At 45.7% G+C, this 14,889-nt stretch overlaps 1 protein-coding gene across 2 annotated transcripts in view; it reads right to left on the bottom strand.

Moving 5' to 3' along the window:
• Positions 1-284: 284 nt before the first annotated feature.
• The window catches only part of LOC129859348 (transmembrane protein 108-like), a 67,912-nt gene continuing 53,307 nt past the window's right edge, over positions 285-14,889 (bottom strand). For both annotated transcript variants that reach the window (XM_055929004.1, XM_055929005.1), the window contains exons 3-5: positions 4,535-5,986; positions 4,166-4,320; positions 285-2,406 (exon numbers count right to left, since the gene is read on the bottom strand). In XM_055929004.1, coding sequence (XP_055784979.1) covers positions 2,296-2,406; positions 4,166-4,320; positions 4,535-5,986 — 1,718 coding nt within the window. In that variant the 3' untranslated portion in view covers positions 285-2,295. The remainder of the gene's footprint in view (positions 2,407-4,165; positions 4,321-4,534; positions 5,987-14,889) is intronic.

Genomic DNA, 14,889 nt, shown 5'->3' with positions numbered 1-14,889 from the left:
TGGTTTAGCTGGACTCAGCAAGGCACTGACACATTGCTTTGTCCCAGAGGTTTAATGTACATCTGTCTGCAGCAAGTGGTAATGATTATTCTCTCATTTTTTAGTTAATGGACAATTAAAATTAAGATAGCCTTGTGTAGCGTAGAAGGTTGATCATATAAAATACCAATTGGCAGTGGCACAATTTCTCAGGAGTACTATGCAGTTAATATGCAACTAAAACAGTCTTCATGGATGAGTGGAAGAAGTAAAATAGATGAATAGTCAGTAAGACACAGAGAATGTTCAAAGCTTTTCTCTTTTATTGCTCAGCATTAAAAATGACAGTGTATGTTACGATACAAAAAATACATGACGCTGGACACAAGATACTGCCCCTCCTCTCCATTCTACATTTAGCAAAATACCCATTCTCTGGTATGGCACCTCATGCCCATTGCAGCAACACTGAGTATACAAAACATTATGAACTCCTGCTCTTTCCATAACATAGACTGGCCAGGTGTATCCAGGTGAAAGCTATGATCCCTTACTGATGTCACTTGTTAAATCCACTTCAATCAGTGTAGATGAAGGGGAAGAGACAGGTTAAATTATGATTTCTAATCCTTGAGACAATTGAGACATGGATGGGGTATGTGTGTCACTCAGAGGGTGAATGGGCAGTACAAAAATGTAAGTGCCTTTGAACAGGGTTTGGTAGTAGGGGCCAGGCGCACCAGTTTGTATCAAGAACTGCAACACTGCTGGGTTTTTCCACACTCAACAGTTTCCTGTGTGTATCAAGAATGGTCCACCAACCAGATGACATCCAGCCAACTTGACACAACTGTGGGAAGCATTGGAGTCAACATTGGCCAGCATCCCTGTGGAACGCTCTCGACACCTTGTAGAGTCCATGCCCTGACGTATTGAGTGTCTTCTGAGGGCAAAGGGGGGAGGGGTGCACCTTAATATTAGGAAGGTGTTCCTAATGTTTGGTATACTCAGTGCACATCCAGTAGATTGATAACATATTCAACAAAACGATAATTCAACAAAATTTTCAAACGCAGGGTAGTATGATTTAACAGATCAGCGTTTCACACAATGTGACAAGCAGAGGCGGTAACAAAAGGCAGCATTTAGCAACTACAAACATGTGACAAAGCAAAAGTAAAGCATGATACACAAATCGATTTGATAATGAAACAAAATATGTATGTTTGATTCAACTCTGCCACTGTATGTGCTCACAGTAAATATTCAGGATAAAATATTATCTCAGTATTTTCATTGGTCATGATTTCTACGGCATTTTTTATTTTTACATCCAGAAATTAAATCAAATATCATTCAGTATCTGTACATTACAGTAATAAACACAATTTACTCTCATGGACAAATACTGTACTTATGGAGGGAGATTATGATATGTTTGGTCTCAAAATATTTAGGGTTAGAGAGGGCTAACGTTAAACAAACATCATTGACTGCCAAAACCAGACCCCACTCCATAACACAAATCCATACAGACAAACAGACAGAGATACACACACACACAAAAACAAACAAACAAAAAAACACACACACACACACACACACACACACACACACACACACACACACACACACACACACACACACACACACACACACCTTGACAAAGGGAGTTAAGACATGTACGTGGTCCCTCAACAGAGAGGCTGGTGACACGCGAGGGGGAAAGTCCATTTGGTCTATTCAGATACAACCCTATACCCTTTGGGCACTCTCTACTAAAACCTGGCCTCACAAACCTTGCCCTAAACCTCCGTATCCCCTCAAGTACGTAGGTACAGAATTCAAGTTCAACAGGCTTTTCAGTAAGTATTTTGGGTTTGATTTTTAAGAAAATGAAACATAACGTTCTTACATAATGTATTTTCTCTAAAGCAGAATTCAAGTGGCCATGTCCACAATGCTCTCACCATCAAGCCACTGTAACAAAACGCAAATCACACATACTCCGTAGATTATAAAGACATAAAAAACATTATCACAATTAAGCTTTTGTAGAAAATGTACATCAGAAAAATATGCAGGCAAACCCTCATAGTAAATAGTTTCTGTTTTTAGCTCTTCTCTTAGTCTCGTTTATGTATTCATAATATACAGTATAAAGTGGGTGTTTCTGAAGTTAACCACATGTATAAAAATGACAACGAAAGGGAGAAAAGGGCAGGGGGACATTTATTTTGAAAGTCAGACTTTTATTTTTGACAGTCTTGTACTGGTGGTATCAGGACATGGCCACCAGACCAGCATCTGTCCGCTCTAGATGTCACAGGCCTTCTCTCTGTTGATGAACAGGGTCTCCTGGCAGAAAGGGTTAACCAGCACCACCCCGCTGTCGCTGTAGTCTCCATTAGGAGGTAGGCACGTCTCCTGCTCCAGAAACACACGCACACAGACACGCACACACACATGCACACATGCACGCACACACATACAAAACACACAACACACAAAGGCTAGTGAGATTCAGGACAGAGTGTTTTGTTACTTAGAAGACACAAACAATTCTCTGGGCTTGGGGTCTGAATCGTATGTAGTAGAAAGGTGAGGACAAAAGATGGCTGACTGATTAAGCTAGCAGAAAGAACACAGAGAGACAAAAATAGAGGGAAAGAGGGAGGGGAGTTGAACAGGCTACACAACAGAGAAAATAAGTAAAGAAGGGAAGGGGAGACTCCGCAGAACACAGCAACACAGCAGAGGGAGGGAGGAGTGGGAGAGGGAGAGAGAGACAGAGGAGAGTTGGGAGGGAGAGGGAGAGAGAGAAATGGTGGCAGTGACTCAGCTAAAAAGACAGAACAGGGGGTGGGGGTGAATAAGCAGAAAAAGTGATTCAGAAGAACGAGCCTTACAGAAAGAGAGGGGACGGGAAGAGGTACATTCTAGATGGCAATACCCCAAACCCTAACATTAACACGTCACTGTATATAGTACTTGAACTATTGTATCGAAGATACACTAGGATGCACTGGAAAAAGGCTATTTGGCAACAATAGATATTGACCGTAACAGCCATATAGATAAGTCAATTCACGATTCATCTCTATTGTAACAGCATCAGCAAAGCTAGAGGCACTTTAGGGGAATTATAAGGTAAGACAAAGATTGAGGAAGGGAGGGAGGAACGAGGCAGCGCTACAGTGTGAGGAATAAAATAGGGATGCAAGACAACACCTGTGTGTCACCACGAACACCCTAAACACGTTCCAACCTCGGCATTCCCCTCCTGCACCACGGGAGGAGGCATTGATGGAGAGAGAGCAATGGCGTGAGCAGAAAGAGAGGACAAATCAGAAATAGAGGTGTGGTCAGTATGCAGATGAGAAATGATGTGGAGAGCCGATGAGACATGCTGATTTCATAGCAACAAAAATATGTCCGTAGAGTGAATTGAAATGCGATAGACTACACCAAGGATAAGCAACTTTGATGAGGGCCACAAAAAAAAAATGTAATCATCAAGTGGGGCCGCAGTGGCTTGCGGGTCTGCTACCCACATCTATACCCACACATACAGTGTTTTGTGGGCCCTAAGCACCACCCACCCAGTTGCCCATCCCTGAACTATACAACGAATAATCTAACGGTTTAAAATGACCCCAAAATTATTAGTTTAAATTTTGGCTGTAATCTTACAGCAGAGGGCACTATAGTCCACATATATAGTCCACTGTAACCAACATGTTGACCTCGCATCTACTAAAGTACTGGCAACAACACTGCTCACTTATTTACATGTTTTGTATCATTAGTGAATTCTGAAGAACATCTAGTTGAGGAGCCTAACTTGGAGGATTGGAGGAGCCCACATTTGTAATGCCTGTACAAACATAGGCTGTATATTTAGAAAATCCCTTATTTCTAAACTCTAGTCTATGCCATCACACAGATTATGTCAATTTGACCAAATGTCCATTATACCATGCTGAGTCCAGGCTTCACAACAACCATACACATCGGCCCTTTCACTCTATATAATACATCCCCTGTAGAGCAATTTGGTGCCAGATTGGGGGGCTGTAACTTACATACAGGCCCTTCCACTGAAGTGAAACATTTCACATTTCCTACAAGAATACCTCTTTGGGCTTTATAATAAGATTGTCAGTGACATCAGGAATAGGTGTACCTCAGCGTTGTCTAGGGACGTGATCTCACGAGGCAGCTCCACCGCGTGCCTGTTGAAGTAGTCCATGGTGATGGCATTGTTCCAGTAGCTCAGGTTGTTCTCCTGGCTTGAAGACTTCTTCTTCCTCCTCATACAGCACACAGTCAGCAGGACAGCTGGAGGGGGAGGGAGAGAGGGGGATGATATAACCTCTAATACATCAATCCAAGGTCTTTCATTATGTATCACAGTGTTTCAGTGGATACAGTGGTCGGTATGAAAGTGATCTCAGCCGCCGAAAAGTGTTTCCTTAGCCTCCTACTGACACAAACACAATTTCTCTAACCTCTTGTCACCAGAGCCTTCATCAGGTTGCTATTTGATACTCACAGCATGAGGTCACAGGCACACTGATAGCCAACACGATCCACATGATGTCCATCTTGCTCAGGCAGATGGTGGCGCGGGACAGCGGCGAGTCCATAGCGGGGCCAGAGCCGTTGCCTGGACCCCAGGGGTCCCTGGTGGTGGCGGGAACCAGGCGGTTCAGAAAGTTCCCACTGGCCGTGGAGGGCGGCTCCGTAGGGGACGAGCTGTTCCACTGGGAGGAGGGGTTCTTGCTAGGGCTGCCCTCCACACTGCCGTTATGAAAAGTGCCATTCCCAAGTGGGCTTTGTGGGCCAAGGGGGGCATCGTCTGTTGTTGTACCCTGAGGGGGGAGAGGGGGGCCCCCGCCACTGCCAGTCTCCTGGGCTGTGGTGTCATTGGTTATGGTACCATTGGTGGAGACAGGGCTGGACTTTGGGGCCAGACTAGCATGGGTCAGGGAGGGGGGAGATGGAGAGGTGGGGGCCGGGGAGGGGGGCTTGTCTGGTGGGCTCTCTTTTGGAGAGGCAGGCCCCTCTGTTTTGAGCTCCCTGGTGGGCCTTTCGTTGACCATGGGGTGCACCCCCCGTAGGGTGATGGCGTGGGGTCGGGACAGCTCGGGCGTGGCTTCAACATGCTCCCTGAGGGTCTGATCTAATGCAGCATCCACTGAGGAAGAGGAGGAGGAGGAGAGGGAGGAAGGCTGCAGCTCAGTGGTGAAGTCCTGCTGACTGGGGTCTGTGGCCTCCTCGTCGTTCCCCACCAGGGGGGCATGCGTGTGTGTGGGGGACAGGAGACCACCAAGCTCCGGGTCAAGAGTATGCCCTCTCTCTGTGAGTGGGCTGGGCACAGGAGGAGCCAGGGCAGACCCAGAGTCTGGAGCCACCTCACTATGCGGGCCACCAGAGTTGGTAGGGCTAGGAGGGCTGTTGCCCTGGTTAACACTGACAGTATCTGGGCTACGGGCTTTATTTACACTGAACGAGTTGGGCATAAGGCCCTGGTCTGCACTGAGAGAGCTGGAGCTGTGGCCTTGGTTGAGAGCACTAGAGCTGGGGGAGTGGGCCTGCTTGACTGGGCTGGGGCTGGCAGAGCTAAGGCCAGGGTCTTGGTTAACTCCCACAGAGCTCACAGTGTTAGGACTGACAGTAGCTGCAGCTTGAATGAGGCTGTCTCTACTGGGTGGTGTGACAATGTGTCCCAGGCTGGTGTTGTGGTTTAGATGCCAGCCCCAAGAGCTGTGGGATGCGGTGGGCTGGATGATGCCCGTGGGCATTGCCCCTCCCTGTGGGGACCAAGAGTCCCCGCTGCTGGAGCCCTCCTGCTGCCAGTCTGGGGGGGCCAGGGCCGAGAGCGGGTTAGGGGGGCTGCTGTGGGGTGCTGCCATGGAGACAGGGTCCTGGGGGGTCCGGCTGGGGTACAGCTCCTGGGTAGAAGACACCAGGCCCACTGGCACAGCCAGGATCACTAGGACACCTACAGAGATAGAGGGAGAGAGGGAGAAAGACAGAAAGAGAGAGAGAGCGTGTGAGAGAGAGGGAGGGAGAATTATTAGAAAGAATGTGTGTGTGCGTGCAAGTATGCATGTCTGAGTGTGTGTGTGTGTGTGTGTGTGTGTGTGTGTGTGTGTGTGTGTGTGTGTGTGTGTGTGTGTGTGTGTGTGTGTGTGTGTGTGTGTGTCTGAGTGTGTGTGTGCAGGTCTGTCTACCATTTCTCCTGAGGTTCCCTGCTTAGCATATTGAGGCACAAACACTAAGGCCCAGGAGCTGCAATAGGCTGTTTATGAGTCAGGGAGGAACCTTACAACCTTGTCTTGCATCCATTAAAACTCATCACGCCTTAATCAACTTCCTGCACTGTGTTTGTCACTCGCCTGGTTTAACTAGATTGCTTTATTAACCTCATAATGCTGTGTGTGTGTGTGTTTGTGTCAGTGTGTGTATGTTCGTGTGTGTCTGTATGCGTGTTTGTGTCGAGTCTATGTGCATGCCTGGGCGTCTGTCTGTGTGTGTGTCTGTGTGTGTGTGTGTGTGTGTGTGTGTGTGTGTGTGTGTGTGTGTGTGTGTGTGTGTGTGTGTGTGTGTGTGTGTGTGTGTGTGTGTGTGTGTGTGTGTGTGTGTGTGTGTGTGTGTAGCAGACAGGTTGAGGACTAATGGCACCTCTTGTCTGTCGAGAAACTTGCTCTAATTGTGCCAGCATGACAGAGCCTGCCACACACACATCAAATGCAAGAAGACATACTGACGAGGCGTCTCTATTTCCATGGACAACACAACAGAAACATGCAGCAGTTATTGTGTTGATTCTGAGGTGACGCTAAGCCACATCTGAGAGGTCTGCAGCAAGAGAAAGATAGAGAGATGGATGACAGACAAAGAATCAAAAAGCCTCTGACGTTTTCATATGTTCAAAAACCTGACAGCTTCACTCTAACCAGCCAGGCCCCATAGGAAGGCAATGTAGCAACTAGATATTAGAAGCTACCTGGGGGAGAACCATGTCACACTGTTACATTATCTGAGAGAGAGAGAGAGAGAGAGAGAGAGAGAGAGAGAGAGAGAGAGAGAGAGAGAGAGACAGAGAGAGAGAGAGAGAGACAGAGAGAGAGAGACAGAGAGAGAGAGAGAGAGACAGAGAGAGACAGAGAGAGAGAGAGAGACTCAGCGGAGACCAGTGGGAGCTAATTCATTTCCCTCTGCTCCTTTCCCACCTTGTCTTATTGACACAGTTAAACATGAATAGTGTGAACACATCAATACACCGGCCGGGGGGGGTTAGTTCTACCCTCACCACTGGTGAATACTGCGTTAGTTAGCACAAAGGCAGGCAGGCGGTAGCACCAAAGCGCTAGCTAGCAAAGCCGTTGTTTTACATGAGAAGAATAATAAGATATTTCATCATAGCTTGTTTTTCAAAGGCTACCCAGTGGTTAGCGGGAAGGAAGAAAGGACTGATATGAAAGAGACAAAAGAGAATGAAACATAAACTTGTAGAAAAAAGGATCTATCTAGAACCTGAAAGGGTTCTTCGGCTGTCCCCACAGTATAACCCTTTGAAGAACCCTATTTGGTTCCAGATGGAACCCTTTTGGTTCCAGGTAGAACCATTTTGGGTTCCATATAGAACTCTTTCCACAGAGGGTTCAACATGGAACCCAAAAGGGTTTAACCTGGAGCCAAAAAGGGTTCTCCTGTGCGAACAGCCAAATAACCTTTTTTGTATACTTTTACCCCTTTTTCTCCCCAATTTCGTGGTATCCAATTCGTAGTTACAATCTTGTCCCATAGCTGCAACTCCCCTACAGACTCGGGAGAGGCGAATGTCGAGAGCCATGCATCCTCTGAAACACGACCCTGCCAAGCCGCACTGCTTCTTGACACACTGCTCGCTTAACCCGGCAGCCCAAAGTCAGCTTGCAGGTGCCCGGTCCGCCACAAGGAGTCGCTAGAGCACGATGGGACAAGGAAATACCGACCGGCCAAAACCTCCCCTAACCCAGAACGACGCTGGGCCAATTGTGTGCCGCCTCATGGGTCTCCCGGTCACGGCCGGCTGTGACACAGCCTGGGATCTAATCCAGGTCTGTAGTGATGCCTCAAGCACGGCGATGCAGGGCCTTAGTGCACTGCACCACTCGGGAGTCCCGAAGAACCCTCTTTATTTTTCTTAGAGTATAGATGAAAAACTCTGTGTATGGAGGAGTGTTGGGGAGAAAGTAAAAGAGAGAGAAGAAAAAGAGAGGATGTTAAAAGGAGCTGAAAAGACAGACAGAACAGTGTTAGACCTACAATCATTAAGACTCACTATTTGCAGTTCTTCCAAATAGTATCTTCATTCCTCGTGAATCTGTTCTACAAGTCAGTTACGACTATTGACTACGAAAAGGCTATTTATTCTGTCCTTATTCTTAGTATTAGTCAGATTCTTAGCCTTATTCTTAGTCTCACTGAGCTGCTACACCTTTAGATGTGCCTCACCTTAGGTCGGACAACCCACACACAGGAAAGCAGCTGGGGTGCCTGGCTTATCTACGCTTTGGAAACACACCACCAACCCACACAATCAGTCATACACACACACACACACACACACACACACACACACACACACACACACACACACACACACACACACACACACACACACACACACACACACACACACACACACACACACACACACACACACACACACACACACTGATTCTCAATGCTACCCATATGACCCAGGTGTTGAAGCTATCGTATCACCATGGTGCTGCCTCGGTATCTATGGAAACCAAGTTTCCGTTTTCCAAACGTGGGGAGTGAAGAGATGGGCGACAGAGCCAGGGAGAGGTGGGAAAACTACTACATATACTGTAATACTGTATGTACATATGGAGAAAATAAAATATAGAAATAAATCAAAGAAGATAAGTATGATCAAGGAGAAAGAATAGCATTAAGAGAAAGAATAGTATTGTGAGAAAGAATAGCATTATGAGAAAGAACAGTATTATGAGAAAGAATAGTATTATGAGAAAGAATAGCATTATGAGAAATAATAGCATTATGAGAAATAATAGTATTATGAGAAAGAATAGTATTATGAGGGTACCAGCACACGTCCACAATCTCAAACACTGTACTGATAGAATAGTACCCCCTCTTAACTCCATCATATACCAATACTCAGCATCACACATCCCTATACACTCGTTTCCTTCAGTCCATTATGTATTCCAATACCATGCAAAGGCCTGGAAGCATAGGCCGTTTAAACGTTATCTTATTGTGCGTCCCAAATGGCACCCTATTCCCTATATAGTGGACTTCTTTTGATCAGGGCCCACAGGGCTCTGGTCAAAAAAGAATGCACCACATAGGGAATAGGCTGCCATTTGGGACACAACCGCTATCAAAGCTTCTCCGGCTCGCTAGGTACTGTATGAGAGGGTCCTCTTTCCTCTGCCTTCTATTTACCAAGCCTGTCACGTCCCTAATGCAGAGAGGAGCCTATTCCAGACAGTCCAGACCCATAACCGGGAGATAACAAAGACGGGTTAGTTTGATTTATGACTGGTGCTCTCAAGAGAGATGGTCGCAAGGCAGGGAGACCATATACTCTCTCAGAAATAGCCCAACTCACCCTAGGATTTGTAACCTCATATTTAGACCCATTGTTGATCTCTGATGGTGGTATGTTGACCCCCGGTCTCCCCAGCCCATTGTTACTGTATTCAATCCTACAACACGCACAAACATTATAATTATACTGTGCATGTTTTTCTGTGACATATAGCTATAGTTCCATCCGCACAGAGTAGAGTTGATAACTATAATGTTGATGGTGGGAGGCTGTTAGTAGACAGCTTATGCTACTGTGTTACTGCTATAGACTAAAGCATTGTACTACAGGCCAATAGAGTGTGATTGTGATAGCGACACTGTTTGCCATGCTGTGGTTTGGCCTCAATCACACCCTCAATCAGGATCTAACCCCCCTGTCACAACACAACCTGGCAACCCGGCCCGGTCAGTCAGAAAAGTCTGAATAATACATGAGCTCCTGCTCCACTGGCAACAAAGTGGTGCGCACGCACGCACGCACGCACAGCCCTGGTGTGCTCCTCCTCATCTGGAATAAACATACTTATTAGTATTCATCTGGGAACTTGCTGATCATCATGTTTTATTGAGCAGCATATCTAAAATATTAAAGGAGGCAAAACACCTTTTAAGTTTGGTAACATCAAAACATGTTGCATGGTGTTCCTTGTCAGCCCGAGGAATAGTCAATATTTAGTGAAGTGTCTAGATTACTTGTGTGGAAGGCTACAGTATGTGTGGTTGAGTTAATCAATCAATTGAAATACATCTAATCTTGAGAAGCATGTGCACACACATGCATTCACACACACACAAAAACACAGATGGGAAAGGGGGATACCTAGTCAGTTGTACAACAGAATGCCTTCAACTGAAATGTGTCTTCCGCATTTAACCCAACCCCTCTGAATCAGAGGTATAAAATGGTATTGATTCTCCATAATCTCAAACTCCCATTCTCCCTTTCTCTTCCATTTCATTGTGAATTTCCCTTCTCAGACAATAAAGATCTATAGAATTGAATTGAAATGTGTGTCTCTTCCGTACAGTAAGGTAAATGTGAGTATGCCTACTTATGACTGCACACAGGGCTGAAGGTTACGGAATACTAAGGGCAACTACGATGGACCTCCAGTTATATCTGGGAGAGCTCTTCACCACTCATAACCCATGTCCTGCTTCTAAAGCTTCCTTGTGAAGACTGGGACTAAGTGTCCTAGGCCGCATCCCAAAATGGCAATATATTCCCTATATAGTGCTCTACTTTTGACCAGGTCCCAGTGCACTATGTAAGGATTACTGTGTCAATTGGGACTCAGCCGTGGTCAACTAAACTGCTGGCCTCCAATGCCCTCTAAGAGAGTGGACGCAGCATGTGTAAAGTATGGTGCTGTTTATGTCATGGAAGGCGGCACGGTGAGGCATGAACCTGATACAAACAGCAGTACATTACAATACAGAACAGAATAAAACAGCTCCCCAAGCATGTGGGATGGCATCCCACACCGAGCACTCCGTTCTGCCACCTCTGGTCTCTTGGTCCTCCTAACCCCACGGGAGGGCAGCTCCCACTCAGCCCAGTCCAAGCTCTTCTCTGTCCTGGCACCCCAATGGTTGAACAAGCTTCCCCCTGAAGATGGGACAGCAGAGTCCCTGCCCTTCCGGAAAAACACCTGAAACCCTACCTCTTCAAAAAGTATCTTAAATAATCCCCCTCCTCACCTTGCCCCCCCCCAAAAAAAATCCAGAACCAACAGTTGCACTTGACCCCCCCCCCAGCTCTGACTTTTCTGATAGCTACATTATTGAGGAAAAGTGCACTTACTATGACTGAGATAAGTGGTTGTCTTAAGATGAATGCACTAACTGTAAGTCACTCAGGATGAGTCTGCTAAATGACTAAAATGTAAATACTGTTTCTGTCGAGTGGGTTTGTGTGTGTGTGTGTGTGTGTGTGTGTGTGTGTGTGTGTGTGTGTGTGTGTGTGTGTGTGTGTGTGTGTGTGTGTGTGTGTGTGTGTGTGTGTGTGTGTGTGTGTGTGTGTGTGTGTGTGTTCACCGGTATGGGCTTGTGTGTGTTTCTATTTACTGATATGTGTGTGTGTACCACTAATGTGTGTGTTTGTATGCGGCAGTGGGTTGAGCTGGGTGTGGCAGATTGAGCCATGTAATTTGTCACAGAGCTCCTCTGGCTGGCTGATGAAGTGAATGAGTAAGCAGGACAAACACAGACAGAGAACCTGGCTCTCTCCACCGTGGTGCAGTGAGAGGAAATGAACTGGGAGTAAATGAACCAGTGAGATGATCGAGAGGCCAAGAAGAGTGAACAGGATTTTATTAACATCTATTATTGAGCGGGCTGAGGTAAGATGGGAACATGAGAAAGAGAGGGAGGAGGAGGAGGAGGAGACGCAAAGGAGGTAGCTGAGGAGAAGATGTGAGGGAGAATACTGGTGGATGTCTGTGGTGGTTGATGGATGAGGCTGAAGCAACAGTGGTCAGGGAAAGAGAGCCAACTGGTGTGGGACAAAGACATGTTCAGGCAATATATCATGTGTGTTTTTGTGTGTGTTTGTGTGTGTGTGTGTGTGTGTGCGTGTGTGTGTGTGTGTGTGTGTAAAATAGCCCCTTTGTTCCAAAACTCCAGAGGAAATTGTCTATTGTCTTCTCTTTCCTCATCCCTCTGTTTGGTTGAGATCCTCAAGCTAGTCTGGACTTGTCCACAAAGAGATTGCATTGGCACAGTTGGTTTGGGAATGTTTACTAGATAGATTTCATTGAGTTATTGAGGATTTGGTTTACAGTTGAATTCGGAAGTTTACATACACTTCGGTTGGAGTCATTAAAACTCGTTTTTCAACCACTCCACAAATTTCTTGTTAACGAACTATAGTTTTGGCAAGTCGGTTAGGACATCTACTTTGTGCATGACACAAGTAATCTTTCCAACAATTGTTTACAGACAGATTATTTCAAGTATAATTCACTGTATCACAATTCCATTGGGTCAAAAGTTTACATACACTAAGTTGACTGCGACTTTAAACAGCTTGGAACATTCCAGAAAATGTCATGGCTTTAGAAGCTTCTTATTGGAGGTGGAGGTGTACCTGTGAATTGGAGGTGTACCTGTGGATGTCAATCCCAGAACAACAGCAAAGAACCTTGTGAAGATGCTGGAGGAAACAGGTACAAAAGTATCTATATCCACAGTAAAACGAGTCCTATATCGACATAACCTGAACGGCCGCTCAGCAAGGAAGAAGCCACTGCTCCAAAACCACCATAAAAAAGCCAGACTACGGTTTGCAACTGCACATGGGGACAAAGATCGTACTTTTTGGTGAAATGTCCTCTGGTCTGATGAAACAAAAAGAGGGAGGCTTGCAAGCCGAAGAACACCAACCCAACCGTGAAGCACGGGGGTGGCAGCATCATGTTGTGGGGGTGCTTTGCTGCAGGAGGGACTGGTGCACTTCACAAAATAGATGGCTTCATGAGGCAGGAAAATGATGTGGATATATTGAAGCAACATCTCAAGACATCAGTCAGGAAGTTAAAGCTTGGCCGCAAATGGGTCTTCCAAATGGACAATGACCCCAAGCATACTTCCAAAGTTGTGGCAAAAGGGCTTAAGGACAACAAAGTCAAGGTATTGGAGTGGCCATCACAAAGCCCTGACCTCAAACCTATAGAAAATTTGTGGGCAGAACTGAAAAAGTCTGTGCGAGCAAGGAGGCCTACAAACCTGACTCAGTTACACCAGCTCTGTCAGGAGCAATGGGCCACAATTCACCCAACTTATTGTGGGAAGCTTGTGGAAGGCTAAACAAAACGTTTGACCCAAGTTAAACAATTTAAAGGCAATGCTACCAAATACTAATTGGGTATATGTAAACTTCTGACCCACTGGGAATGTGATGAAAGAAATAAAAGCTTAAATAAATCATTCTCTCTACTATTATTATGACATTTCACATTCTTAAAATAAAGTGGTGACCCTCACTGACCTAAGACAGGGAATGTTTACTAGGATTAAATGTCAGGAATTGTGAAAAACTGAGTTTAAATGTATTTGGCTAAGGTGTATGTAAACTTCCGACTTCAACTGTACATGTAAAACGTAAGGTGGCTGAGGAGACGAATGACTGTTTCAGAGGAAATACAGTGGAGGACATATCGTCCTTGATCTTGACTCCATCTAACACAAGACAAAGGACACAGAGGTACTTGACTCGCTTTAAGGTTGCTTGTACATTTGAGTGAAAGACCTTGTCTCAACACCATAAGCCCTCCATCTCCAGGTCTAGGAAGTGGGCAGCTAACGCCGCTATCCCAAGCTACAGCCTGCTAGAAAAACGAGGACAAGGTAAATATGACTGTTAAAATTACAGTCTGATTTATGTCAGTGATATTAACCAAAAACCTATTTCCATTAACACAGTCCAGAGATTTATCATGGGGATGGGCAATTTATGCAGTAAACTTGCATAAGAAGCTAGTGATATTCATGTATAAGTCCTCCATTGATGAGATGGAGGGAAATGGAACATTAATAAATCATAGGGCTGGCTGCTGCGTCTTGTGCACTTGATCCAATAGCCTTGTCCCCATCTCTCTGTCCCCGTTCCATCATTCAGTATTAGAGTCAAGGGCCTAGAAAGCCAAGATGGCTGCTCGGGGCATAGGATGTTATTGAGTTTGAGGCCTAGTGAAATTAATGCATCCTAATGGAGAAAATTATCAAATCCTCAACTTTCAGCCACATCCTCATTGGTCAATCTTTACTCAAGCTACCAAGGCTACACTCTTTAAAAATAAAAGGTGCTATCTAGAACCTAAATTGTGTTTTCGGCTGTCCCCCATAGCAGAACCCTTTTTGGTTCCAGGTAAAAACCCTTTCCACAGAAGGTTCGATGTGGAACCCAAAAGAGTTCTACTTAGAGCCAAAAAGGCTTCTCCTATGGGGACAGCCCAAATAACATTTTTTTTTACAGAGTGTACCAACTGGTGTAGGGGGATAATAGCGTGAGATGTAGCCTACACTACTGCATCCTATATCCACCAGACCAGGCTAATCAATCATAGAAGAGAATCCACTTAGTGTGTGTAGTGGAGAACAGATCAGTGGATATCCCTCGCCTGGCTATGTGATCAATCCTGAGAGAGAGACACTATCTCTCTCTCTCTCTCTCTCTCTCTCTCTCTCTCTCTCTAACTCTCTCTCTCTCGCTCTCTGAAGGAGAAATCTCTAGTCTGCCTATGTGGCAGGAGTCTCAGCCCAGTTGTG

This window comes from Salvelinus fontinalis, chromosome 7 (assembly GCF_029448725.1).
Source record: "Salvelinus fontinalis isolate EN_2023a chromosome 7, ASM2944872v1, whole genome shotgun sequence".
Lineage (NCBI taxonomy): Eukaryota > Metazoa > Chordata > Actinopteri > Salmoniformes > Salmonidae > Salvelinus > Salvelinus fontinalis.
Note: the sequence above shows the minus strand (reverse complement) of the source record. Positions and strands in the feature narration are given on the sequence as shown.